The sequence below is a fragment of the Pagrus major genome, chromosome 23 (genome assembly GCF_040436345.1).
Source record: "Pagrus major chromosome 23, Pma_NU_1.0".
Lineage (NCBI taxonomy): Eukaryota > Metazoa > Chordata > Actinopteri > Spariformes > Sparidae > Pagrus > Pagrus major.
The window spans coordinates 8,350,351-8,364,033 of NC_133237.1; the positions used below are offsets into that span (position 1 = coordinate 8,350,351).

The window sequence follows — 13,683 nt, forward strand, 5'->3', positions numbered from 1 at the left end:
GTCTCAATTTTTTTGCACAAATTTAAAGGGGAAATCTTAGAGGTGGTGTCTTCACATGCGTGGTCAGCATGAAGCTCGACCCTCTGGTGACGGTGGCAGAGAGGAGGACACTAGAAAAACTGCTGGATATTATGGACAATACCAGCGACCCTCTGCACACCGTCATCAGCGACCAGAGGAGCCTGTTCAGTGAAAGACTGCTCCTTCCCAAGTGTAGGACCAACAGACTTAAGAACTCCTTTGTCCCTCATGCCATCAGGCTGTACAACTCCTCACTTGGGGGGGGGGGGGAATAGATAGCTGGCAATACTGCAATACTGTGTCACTGTGCAATAACTTATTTATCTATTTATCTATTTATTCACATACATACCTGGACACTCTTACTTTAGTGCAATAATTTCTGTACAATAACACATATACAGTCCTCTACATTTATATTTATTTTATTTTATTTTATTTTATTTTATTTTTATTGTATTCTATTGTATTTTGTTTTATTCCTATCTTTATTTTCTATTTTTAGCTAAGAGTTTATTGTGAATTGTATGCTGCTGGAAATTCAATTTCCCTGAGGGAGTCATCCCAACGGGATCAATAAAGTGAAGTCTAAGTCTAAGTCTAAGTCTAAGTCTGATAGTAGATGGATTTTCATAATTTTCAAGCATGATAATTCAAATTTTATAGTATGTAATATTTATGGGCATAATTCTCACTCATCCAACAAGGTACTTTTTAGTCAGATTACCTCAAAAAAAAATTAGCTATTACACAAATATCCTAACTCTTACGTAATTTTAGTTGGCGAATTTAATGAGTGTCCTGATAATGCAATGGATAGATTCCCCCCAACACTGTGTCAATCTCTTTTGAAAAACAATATTATTTCGAAACTTTGCTCAGATCTCTCCCTGACCCAGACATACAGGATTTTACATGGTCTAAGAATAACCTTACATCTAGATCCAGGATTGATTTGTTTTTAATTTCTTCCTCTGCACTTCAGTATGTGAAAGAGGTCTCTCATTCTTTTGCTCCATTGTCAGATCATAAGAAAATCACTCTGAAATTAGGGGGCTCACAGAATACGACTAAATTACGAGGATACTGGAAATTTAATAATACTCTACTTAAAGACAATTCCTTTAATGATAGTATAAAAAAATCTAGCCAGTGAAATTTTTAATGAAATTGCGGACAATGAATATACACAGAAATGGGAGTACTTCAAGTTTATGACGAGAAGTATTGCTGTAAAGAGAGGTAAAGAGTTAAAAGCTCTAAAAAATAAAACAGAAGCTGAATTACTGAGCAGAATTGGTTTCCTCGTATCTAAACCCAACTTATCTTCTGAAGAGGAGCTAGAAGTAAAGGAGATACAATTAAAAATAGATCAGATTTATATTAAGTTAGCCAAAGGTGCATTTGTGAGATCTAGAGCCAAGTGGCTGGAAGAGGGGGAAACAAACTCCAGCTTTTTTTTTTTGCTTTGGAGAAAAGAAATGGTCAAAGAAAGTCACTAAGTATGCTTAATATTAATGGTAGTAAATGTACTGATCAAAAATTAATATCAAATTCTGTTTTTTCCTTTTATAGCAACTTGTACAAATCAGAATTCAACAACCCCTCTTGTGAAATGTTTATTGGTAAGATTAAAAAACACATAGCCACAATTGACGAGGACTTGAAAAAAACTTGTGATTCTAACCTGACCAGAGAGGAAATCAAAACTGCACTTTTCTCAATGAAAAAGGGTAAATCCCCAGGTATAGATGGGCTTTCAGTTGAATTTTATATTCATTTTTGGGATATCATTCAGGAATCCTTATTTTGTATGTATTGTGAATGTGTTGGTCAGGGTGAGATGATTACAACTATGAAACAAGGCGTTATATCGCTAATTCCGAAACCAGATAAAGACAACCTATTGATAGAAAACTGGCGACCTATCACTCTCCTTACTATTGATTACAAGATTCTGGCATCAGTTTATGCAACTATATTAAAAATGGGTCTACCTCATATTGTTGCTGAAACACAATCAGGTTTCATTAAAGATAGACACATAAGTAATAACATTAGACTTATTTTGGATTTATTAGACTATGCAGATTCGGTATCCTCAGAAGCATTCATTCTCTTTTTAGACTTTAATAAAGCTTTTGACACAATTGAACATAAGTTTCTTACAGAGGCTTTGGAAATCAATTTATAGATACTATTGAAATGTTTTATAAAGGAATTAATAGCTCAGTGATTATTAACCACAACACCTCTAATAGATTTGATATAAATCGTGGTGTTAGGCAAGGATGCCCGATTTCACCTTTTTTATTTATTTTAGTTGTTGAATTATTGTCATTAAATATAGTACATGATACAGATTTCAAAGGCATCTCTATATTCAATAGAGAAATTAAAATTTCTCAACTGGCGGATGATACAACCCTTTTCCTGAAAGACAAAGAACAGTTGGTCAAAGCTATTGATCTAGTTAAACAGTTTTCATTAGCATCAGTCCTGAAACTTAATGTATCCAAATGTGAACTATTGCCCATACACAACTGTGACGATACTTTCATAGATAATATCCCAGTAAAAACCTCGGTCAAGTATTTGGGCATTCATATAACAAAAAATTTAAAAGCAAGGCAACACCTGAACTTTTCTGGAAGAATTAAAAAAACTAGAGATATCTTTAACCTTTGGCTTCAGAGAGACTTGACATTATACGGCAGGGTCCTTTTGTCAAAAGCTGAAGGCATCTCTGATTTTGTTTATCCATCTCTTTCTCTGTTTGTGAATGATGCCACTGCTAATGAAATTAACAACCTTTTTCTGGACTTTGTCTGGAGAAATAAAACACACAAGCTTAAAAATGCAGTTCTATCTAACAGCAGAGCGGAAGGTGGCCTTGAAGTGCTTAATTTCATTGATATTATAAATACTTTTAAAATTAATTGGTTAAAAAGATGTTTGACACATCAAAATTCATTGTGGTTCTTCATCCCCAATTATGTTTTTGAAAAAATTGGTGGGCTTGCTTTCGTTTTAACCTGCAACTACTCACCTGACAAGCTTCCGGTCACGCTGTCCAAATTTCATCAGCAATCACTTCTTTCTGGGAAACTATGCTTCAATCACAATTTTTCTCCTCACAAAACTTTGTTATGGAATACCGAGTGTATAACTATTAGGAATAAGTCTCTTTTTTATTCCAAATGGTTTGAGAGAAGTATAAATAATATTTTGTTTGTTTTGGATGAACATGGTCTTGTCCTCTCCTATGAGAGTTTTTTATCGCGTCATAATTTTCCTATACCTTTCAAAGAATACAACTCTGTGATAAGAGCAATCCCCTCTGGCTTACTTAGTTTAATGAAAAGTCACTTATCTTTCTGTGAAGAAATTAGACCAGAGGGCAAATCTGTTTTACTTATGAATGGTATCAACATACAAGACAAGAAATGTAACAATAAACATATAAGAAAAATTGTTCAAGATAAAAAGAGGTTTTCTCCACGAGGAACATTTTATTGGCGCTCTCATTTAGAGGACATAGACTGGGAAAAAGCATGGCTTTTAACTCACAAACACTGTATTCATAACAAAGTAAAAGAAACTCATTTCAAAATTCTTCACAAAATATATCCTGTTAACTCCTTCATTTCAAAATTCATGGATGTGGACAGCTCTTGTGTTTTTTGTGGGCATACTGATGAAACTTTAAACCATCTGTTTTTTGAATGTAATGTCACAATGCAATTTTGGTCGGACTTGTGTTCTTATATCTTCCCCTATGTCAACATGTCATACTGCTTTTCCCTAAAGATGTTATATGTTATTATGAAAATAAGAAGAACACGTGTCTTCAGTATTAAGTTATTTTTTTCATTTTATTTGGTAAATATTTTATTCAGAAGCAAAAATGTTCAGCCTCCAAACCAACCTTTCCTCATTTTTTAATTGAATTCAATTCACTTTATAAATCCCTAGCCTTTTAGACAACTATGAAAAGATATTTGATGTACTCGCTGGCATTTAATGAAATTTATGATAACAGAGATTAGTACATACATATATGTGTTGACATGACAATATATTTATTTATTTATTATTGTTTAATTTTTATTTTATATGAGATCCTTGCTGTATTTATTTATTCTATTCATTGACTTTTTGAATGTGAAACAGCTCTCATGTGTGTATGTGTCAGTGTTTGACACTTTGTATAAATTGAATACTTAAATAAAGAGGGGGAAAAAAAGCATCTGGTGGCCTTACATTGACCCATGGGTATCAGCCAGGCACAGCCTGAACAAAGTACATGGAGCCACTGCCCTGTGGGCCCACCACCTTCAGGGACAGAGAAATACAGAAACTGTGGGGGTGCCAAATCACACAAAATGCCAATTTCTACATAATGTTGCTTTAATATTATAACACCTCATCTCTATCTGGTATAGAGGAGATATATGAACAGTGAAATTTTGGAATACACACATAATTTTTGCAAATAATTCTTCTTCAGCTTGAATAGTTCACTGACAAAAACATTTCTTTATGTTCAATCCTACAATCTGCTTGTTTTTACATTACCCTGCAGGAGACAAGCTGGAAGAGAGAGCAGCTACAACAGAGGTGAAGGTGAGATGTTTTCAACCTCAGTAGTCATTGTCATAGAATTTATTTTTTAAACAATACTTATTTGTTCTATTTTACCTCATTACCTATTGCACATTACACACATTATTTCAATCACAACTGTAGACTAAACTGAAGATAGTGACTCTGTTCAGTTTTAGTCTAAATGAGGACAGATTGTGACTCGCTGAACCTCCTGGTGCAGTTGGAAACACTTTCCCAGAAGAACCTGCTTGTATTTAGTTTGTGCATATCATATTTCCTTGCTTTTATTCTTTTGTTAAAATCTCAATGGTTCAATCAGGGGGAGCTCAAAGTCATATATAATGATCTGTTTTCTTAGCGTCATCCAGCTAATGGTGCTAAACACTCAGACAAGAACAATGACAGCACCAGAGAGGGAGGAGATTCTGAAAACAAGTCTGTGATCCCATCTGTAACCTGTGATAGAGGTGAGATTTTAATGATTTTGGGGGTTGTATATTAATATACATGTTAAAAGTAACATTATTTTTCATTTACAATCTATTCAGCTCAAGCTTCATACAAGTTTGAAGAAATACAGGAACTAATCTAATCTCTGATATTTGTTGTCTTTGACCCTTCAACAGAAGAGGCTGATGAAGGTAAAGAGATCAACAGTGAAAGCAGCAGTAACACAAGTGAGAGGTCCATGGAGGAGAGTGCAGCAGTGAAGGACACAAGTCAAACATCTCAGACAGTTTCAACAGCTAACAAACAAAGTAAGAATTACTTCATTTCTTTTCGTTGTTGTCTTGCATTTCTCCAAACTTTTTTATAATTTAAACAACATGATGTTGTTTTACCTTATAATAACAGCTTCAACATCATGTTGATGGTACAGTGTCTTGTAATAAGGTGAATGGTGTCTCTGTCTCAGCCACTCTGCCCCCATCACTTGTTTCTGCACTATGTAACTTCAGTGAGAGGGTAGGATCACAGTGTTGCATACATGTTTATTTCAACATACAAGTTTCTAACACACAACATTGTGATGACGTAAAGAGTTTTGTTTGTAGTTGTCACCTACATTACATCTGACAGATTGTTACAGACCTGGGATTTGTGTTAACGATAGTGGTACACTCAGAAACTGTGGGGGCGCCAAATCACACAAAATGTCAATTTCTACATAATGTTGCTTTAATATTAAAACACATGATCTCTATTTGGTATAGAGGAGATGAATCTTGTTAAACTATGAACTTTTTGAACACACAACATTTTTGCAAATCAATCCTCTTCAGCTGGAATAGTTCACTGACAACTTCAATCCTGCGATCTGCTTGTTGTTACATTATCCTGCAGGAGAGGAGCTGGAGGAGGAGGAGAGTGCAGCTAAAACCAACGTAAAGGTGAGATCTTTTCAACCTCAGTACACACAGCAGTATTTATGTTTAATGCCACCGATTTTTCTAAAGTTACACCTTCAACTGATGATTGGAGCTGTTTACGTTTTTAGTTAAGACTTGAACAGTTTGACTCCATGGATCTCCTGGTTAGACACATGGATGATTTGAAAACACTTTCCCAGAAGAACTTGGTTTCTTCTCACTAAATGACAAACCTGATTGTATTTAGTTTGTGCATATGGTATTTCCTTGATTTTTATATTTTGTAGTACCACTGTGTGTTGCTGATCTTGAATTTAAACAGTTAAAACCTGGTAACAAAAAAATGAAATGAAATAATTTGGTTTCTTAGTGTGACCCAGTGGATAAACCTGCTGATGTTGAACACTGCGAGGAGAATGACAACAACACACCAGTAGCAGGAGAGTCTGAAATCAGTCTGTACCATCTGCAACCAAAGAGAATGGTAAGATTTTGTTATTATTAACATAATTTAATAGTACAATAACATGAAACTGTCAAAAACATATCTGATTTTGGTCATAAAATTCAAAATGTTATAGGATGAAATGAAAAATGTATTTGTCTGATAGCACATTGCTCTGACCTTCTTATGATGAAGTTAATTATTCTACTGCAGGTACCTCAGATATGAATCTGTATGGAAACAAGGATAAGGTAAGAGACTCCTACTTTTACTGACAAGATCTTTAGGACTATTTACTTTATATCCCATCCTATATCAATATAATTCTTTACAAACAGTACATTTTTAATTACTTATTTACAGAAGTCAGAGAAGATTTCTGAAGAGACCGACATGAAGAAACAATATCCCGCACAAACTGAAACACTGCTCGGCAGACTTGACCTTCAAGACAGACATCAACAGAAGTTTTCACTAGCAGATTTTCTTCAGATAGGTCCACCTGTGGAACAGGATCATGTCACATGTGAGAAAGATCTAGCTCATACTTTTCTTCACAGGCTGATGATGTTAGACTACAGAGCCAGATATATTCCTGTAAGACAAGACAGTCCTGAGGTCAGCCATTCAAAGCCTGTTCCAGAGGTTGACAGTTCTGAGACAGGCGATAGTGATTCAGATGATTTTTTGAGCACCACTGTAGACCCTGATCAATCATCAAAGCAGTCTCATGTGCATCCAATGGACGTTCAGATGGCAGTATTTCACTGCTCAGACACCTTTTTTAAGCAGAACATGATTACAAAGCTGTCACAATGTCAGTACGCTGTACCTTTGCTTGTTCCTGACCCAGTCACAATGGACATTGAATGTCCTCTGTGGACTTTCAGACAAATAAGAAAAACATGGAAGATAACTCAAACCAAAGATAATTTAAACATTGTCACCATGAAGAGTATTCCCATCTGCAAAGCTGAGACACCCATGGTGTCATTTTTCCATCTGGGTCCACTGCCTCAATCTAAATCTCAGCTGATGAACACTTTGATCAATGACCGTCACAACACCTTCTTCCACAGAAACTGTCGAGGTAGCACAAAGTCTCGCCATTTGATGGATGGAGTGGCAGAGATTGCCTGGTACTGCCCAGCTGGAAAACCCAATGATGCCTTCAATAACTGCATTGCCTTCTGTAATCTCCATGGTGATGCTCTGTTGAATGAAAAACAGCGTGACATACTGACTGAAAAATCTTCAGTCAATGTTGTTCTTGTACCAACTCTGGAAAAAGGTGACAAAAGTACTGCAGTTATCTCAGGTCTTTTCAAGTCTCCAAAGCCTCTCATTTGTCTCATTGTTGATGGAAATTTCGATACTGTTGAGAAAAAGGGAAAATACAAAATGGGTTTGAAGGACAGAAGTCAGTCAGATGTTTCTGAAGAACTGAAAGGGATCATTAGAAACATTTTGTCTGAACCACATGCATCCTTCCAGCTTGAAACCATGGCTGAGGTCTCTGGAATCAGAGTGGATGAAGATGACCATCTCTGCCAAAAAGGGAAATCTGCTGCTGAGGGAATAGTGAAGTTGCTTCAGGGGATGGATGGTTTAAAGATTAAAGATACATTTCTCCAATGCCAAGGCCAACTGTGGAGCAAGTGGTGCAGAACAAACAAAGAACTGTATCACCTCACAGGACACATTGAGAATGAGAAATCTGAAAAGGAACAACAACTGGAGCGAATACGAGAAGATCAATGCAAAGCTTCCTGTAGTGAGCTGATGAAGTTGTTCATTGAAAGCCTCTCATCTTTGCAATCGACAGACAGAGAGTATTTTCTGAAATGGACTCAGATCTTAATGGATGCCCTCTGCACAGACGATCTCTCTTCAATTCTCCAAAGCTATGATAAAAAATGGTCTGACGTCTTGGCTTTGAAGAAGAAGCATGACAAATCTGATCAGCTAAAAATGAAGCGAAATGAGCTTGAACAAATATCAACCAAACTACAGTCAGCAACTTTTGGCTTGGAGCACATGTTTAGAGAAATGGGCCAGATCTATGAAGCCCATAAATCTCTGGAGAAACAACCAACGAGTGGACAGACTGGCTGGTCTAAATACCCTGAGCTGGCTGCAGAGCTGATGATATCAGGACACCCAATGGAGCTGATGGATGGTGATGCAGGTCATGTGCCTTTAACATGGATCTCTAGTCTTTTAGATGAAGTCATCAAGAAACTGGGCAACAAGAGGGTTTTTGTTTTGTCAGTTTTAGGCGTACAGAGCAGTGGAAAATCAACTATGCTGAATGCCATGTTTGGGCTACAGTTTGCAGTGAGTGCTGGCAGGTGCACCAAGGGTGCCTTCATGCAGCTGGTCAGAGTGTCAGAGATCAAGAAAGACTTTCAGTTTGACTACGTTCTGGTGGTGGACACTGAAGGACTGCGTGCTCTTGAGTTGGAAGGTAACGTCACTCTTCACCACGACAATGAACTGGCAACATTTGTTGTTGGTCTGGGAAACATGACATTGATCAACATCTTTGGAGAGAATCCAGCTGACATGCAAGATGTTCTGCAGATTGTTGTTCAGGCTGTCATGAGGATGAAACAAGTTAAACTTTCTCCAAGTTGTGTGTTTGTTCATCAGAATGTCACAGATATTGCAGCTGCAGAGATGAACATGGATGGAAAGAGACGCCTGCAAGACAAACTGGACCAGATGGCCCAACTTGCTGCAAAGGAGGAGGGTTGTGATGCTGAGTGCTTCAGTGACGTCATTGCATTTGATGTTCAAAAAGATGTGAAGTACTTTGCCCAACTGTGGGAGGGAAGTCCACCGATGGCTCCTCCAAATCCAGGTTACAGTGAGAGCATCCAAGAGCTGAAGACCTTCATCCTCTCTAAAGCTTCAGAGTCTGAAGGGATTACTCTGGAACAGTTCAAAAGCAAAATTCATGACCTGTGGAATGCCCTGCTGAACGAAAACTTTGTGTTCAGTTTCAAAAACACACATGAAATCGCAGTGTACAGAAATCTTGAGGTCCAGTATGGGAACTGGACCTGGACCCTGAGGAGGACCATGTTGACCATTGAAAACGAGCTTTACAACAGAATAGAAAATAGAAACCTGGACAGGATTGAGCTCAGTCATCTTTCTAAAGAAATGAGCAAAACTTATGAAGAAATCCAAAATGCAATGACAACATACTTTGATAATGACAGCGATAAAGAAATGTTGGTTCAGTGGCGAGGCACATTTAAAAGCAAAATCAAGGAGTTTCATGATGAACAAGTGAGAGGAGTCCAAAGAAAACTGGATGAAGTTATCCAGCAGAAGAAGGCCTGTAAAAAGCTTGATGATAAGAAGACAGAGTTTGAGGACAAACTGCTACAAAAGAGTAAAGAGCTCGCTCATCAGTTAAAAGACAAGGTAAATGATGAAGAGGAACTTAGAAAGCAGTTCAACTCAGTTTGGAGAGGCTGGGTTACTGAGTTAACTGCTGGAACAAAACCTATTAAGGACATCAAATATGAAGCAGATCAGTCAGAAATCCTTCATGAGCTTGGTTTTGAATGGGCTCTCATAGATGAATCCAGAAGCAGTGGCAACTACAAAAAAATATCTGGGGTTGGAGATTACAGTCATTATGTAGCTAGCCGTAAATTGTGGGACCAATTCACGTCTTTCCTTAAAGGGTCTCCTCAGTATGAAGAACAGCAACGGATCAGATCCGTCATTAATGATATTGAACAACAGTCCCTTGATGCAATCAAAAGCAAACCTGTAGCAACAAAAGGCTACAGTCCAGCTTACTTGGCAGAAGTGGCCAACAAAGTAAAAGAAAAGGTGACAGAATTTGAATCAACAAGGAAATATACTCTGAAGAAGGAGTTTACAGTTGATCTTGTGCTGTATGTATTTGACAGAGCAGAGAGTTGGCTGACAGAGTCCCACAAGAAATTCAAAATGAACAATGATGCGCTTGTTTATTTAGAAAGCAAGAAAGAGCGATATTACAACATTTTCAAAAGCGTCTGCAAAGGAAGCTCATCTGCTGTTGTGCTTGGAGAACTGATCTGTGAAAAACTGAAGAGTTCCACTGTTGAGGCCGTCTGTAACAAGACTGCTAGTGGCATCGCTGATGAGATGAGGTGCAACGTCCCAGCATTCAGTGGGAACAGGTTGGACTTAGAGAAACATGCGTTGAAGTCACTGGCAGAGAAAGAGAAATTTGATGGTTTTATCACCTACATCAGAACCCCAAGGAAGCAAGTCGAGACCTTTATAAAAGAGGAAGTAGAGAAATACATCTTCACAGAAGAAAGAGATAAAGCACAGAATATACTCAAGAAAAATGTTGAAGACATCAAATCATCTGTGAGTCAGGCTTTATTTGAGGCAACGGTGAAAATCAAAACAGAGAAAGGGGACATCGACAAGTGGGTGAAGGAATTTTCCAGTTTGCTGCACAGTAAACTAATATTCACCATTTCTGCTCAAAACTTCAGAGACATAAATGAATTTGACTTTCTTAAAGAAGAAATCGAGAAAGGCCTTGAATGCATCATGGAGAAGATGAGCAGCCTCTCACTGGATAAGATGAAGGAATTCAAGGACCAGCCTGATCAAATCCTCATCGATCAGCTGTGTAACTGCTGCTGGGTGAAGTGTCCATTCTGTGCAGCTGTTTGTACCAACACACTGGCCGATCACAGTCCTGGTGACCACAGCGTGCCTTTTCATCGATCTGCTGCAGTCAATGGAGTTCACTACAGAAACACAGATGATCTGGATGTCAATTTCTGCACAACAAATGTTGCAAGTGATTGGAAATTTTACCATTCAGGTACAGACAAGTCCATTCCCTTTAAAGAGTACCGGACTGCTGGCCCAAGGTTTGCTGACTGGAGAATTACCCCTGATGAGTCAAAGGTGAAATTTTGGACATGGTTTGTGTGTTGCTTCAAGAAGGATCTGGAGAAACACTATAAATTAAAATTCGAGGGCCTTGGTGAAATTCCCAAAGAGTGGATAAAACACACTAAAGAAGATGCCATTAAAAGTCTGGATGAAATGTTCAAGTAGTGAGTGAGCCAATAAAACTACAACCCTGCTGAAAATCTCTTGTTATTCATGAATCACAGAATAACAAAATTGATTTTTATCACTGACAGGTGAATTTGTCTGTGAGTGAGAAATGGATTCAGACAACAAAAGTCTGTTTGCTTGATTGAGGTGAAGGAAACAAGGAAAAGAACAATAGTTATAATTCACATGTACAAAGTCAGTTACATGTACGTATGTAGGATTCATGGCAACATTTTCTATGTAATCATGACTTAAAAGGAAATTAAGACAAGAATTCTTACATTGTGTCACTGTTTGATTGAAACTGAATCCTATTACATCATTGTTTTACAGGATGCACAATATTATGTACTTCTACTATATCAGCATGTAATCAAAGAGTATTTCAAGTTTTTTATTTCATATTTCTACTTTTTAATGTTTTTAGCAGATAAATGTCTAAATCTTTATTTTGATGTAGTTTTTGTTTAATCATTTGTTGTTTTTTACTATATGTTTGAAGCTTTGTGTTGAATTTTTTTCAAGGAGCGAAGAAATGTGCCAGAAGTTGAAACACGATGTTTGAGTTTTATGAACATACTTTTAATTATTTTAGTTTGAACGATGGAATGATGACACATTTTTTATTTCTCTTTTCATTTTATTTTATCATGTTAAACTCTCTTGAAAGATTTGACAACATGCACATGTCATCACCTTTGTATGTTGCTTTTTAAGTTGTATATTTACATTTTCATAGAAAGAATTTATGAAGGTGACATGTGAAATCACAATATATCAAATTTTAAGTTCTGAGGTTTTATTAACATGGAAAGAGTTGTCAGATATATATTGTCAGATAAAATATGTAATTCTTATACAATGAGGAATGGTTTAATGCGTTCAGTTTCTAAAAATCACACCTGAAAATCATGTCAAACAAATATTGCCTTTAGTATTTTTATGCTGTAACGATGAACTTCTTTGAATGTTCATGTTAAAGAACATACCATCTTCATGATAGTGGATGCTTTATGTTCTAACGTATATGAAGTGTAATCTCATTTTACCTAATCTTAATATGTCCACATTAACGTTTTTTCTTTTTGTCTGGTCAGATTTTTGCTCCATCAAAAGCAAACTACTCTAATATCCTGAATTAATGTAGACAGTGTTGTCTTTGTGAGAAGAATCATTGTGAGATGCTTTTATCATTCAATAAACTGACCTTTCAGTGATAATGTATGAAAACAAACTGAGTTTAACTTGTATGTTATTAGTGTGCGTTATAGGTGATGGAAATAAATACTTTCTGTAAAAGACCAGGTTTCTTTCTGATTAATGGTTTTGAACTGACAAATGTGTACGTGGTATTAAACTTCGCTATGCCATGGCCACCCCACACTAGCTTTGTGTCCCATCTGGGCCACCCCAGTAAAAATGTCCTGGATACGACACTGCCGGGGCCACCCTGAAAACTCATTCAGGGGCCACCCTGAAAACTCATTCAGGGGTGGCCCCTGAAAACTCATTCAGGGGCCACCCTGAAAACTCATTCAGGGGTGGCCCCTGTGGCCACCCCAGATCTGATAGGTAGCTGGTCAAGTTCGTCAACACAAGAAACAAGAGAAATGCTGTCAATCAATGATGACAGCTGATCAGCTGATTTAGGGCCAGTTTTACATTTTTAACTAACACAGTAATGGTCGTACTGAGGCTGTGAGAGCTGATTTCTGCTCAGCGGACGTTTGGCCATGCAGGTCTGATAGGTGAGCCGTGAGAGATGAGCCCGGCACCTGCTGCTGCTGCTGGTCCGGTCGGTAATGAAACAGGAGGACGTCACAGTGACAACGTCAACTGCTGGATAAAAACGCTGAAATCTGTCGACTGAGAGGTATGGTAATTTAATGTTTAGTTATGTCGTAGTTCCCTCTGAATGTGTAGGAAAACTTTATCTAGCACTAAGTAGCAGCTAAAAGCTAAGCTAGCAGCTTAGCTACTACACTGCACTAGCTAGCTAAGCTAGTCTACAGCTAGCTAGTTCATCTTTTAGCTGCTAGCTAAAAGACGAACTAGCTGCTAAGCTATCCTAGCTTAGCAGCCTGCAAACCAAGTTAAGCATTTAATGTTAGCGTTTTTTTTTTTTTTATTATTGTTATTTGGATG

General features: G+C 37.3%; 1 protein-coding gene across 2 annotated transcripts; it reads left to right on the forward strand.

The window, feature by feature from the left end:
- Positions 1-6,661: 6,661 nt before the first annotated feature.
- On the forward strand, positions 6,662-12,797 carry LOC141018986 (interferon-induced very large GTPase 1-like). 2 transcript variants are annotated; one of them, XM_073493741.1, is made up of 2 exons: positions 6,662-6,695; positions 6,811-12,797. In XM_073493741.1, exons 1-2 carry the CDS (start codon positions 6,669-6,671, stop codon positions 11,533-11,535), a joined length of 4,752 nt encoding a protein of 1,583 aa, XP_073349842.1. In that variant the 5' UTR covers positions 6,662-6,668; the 3' UTR covers positions 11,536-12,797. The 2 variants fall into 2 exon arrangements, with proteins under 2 accessions (XP_073349842.1, XP_073349841.1); XM_073493740.1 differs by having other exon boundaries at positions 6,664-6,695; positions 6,808-12,797.
- The last annotated feature ends 886 nt before the right edge of the window (positions 12,798-13,683 follow it).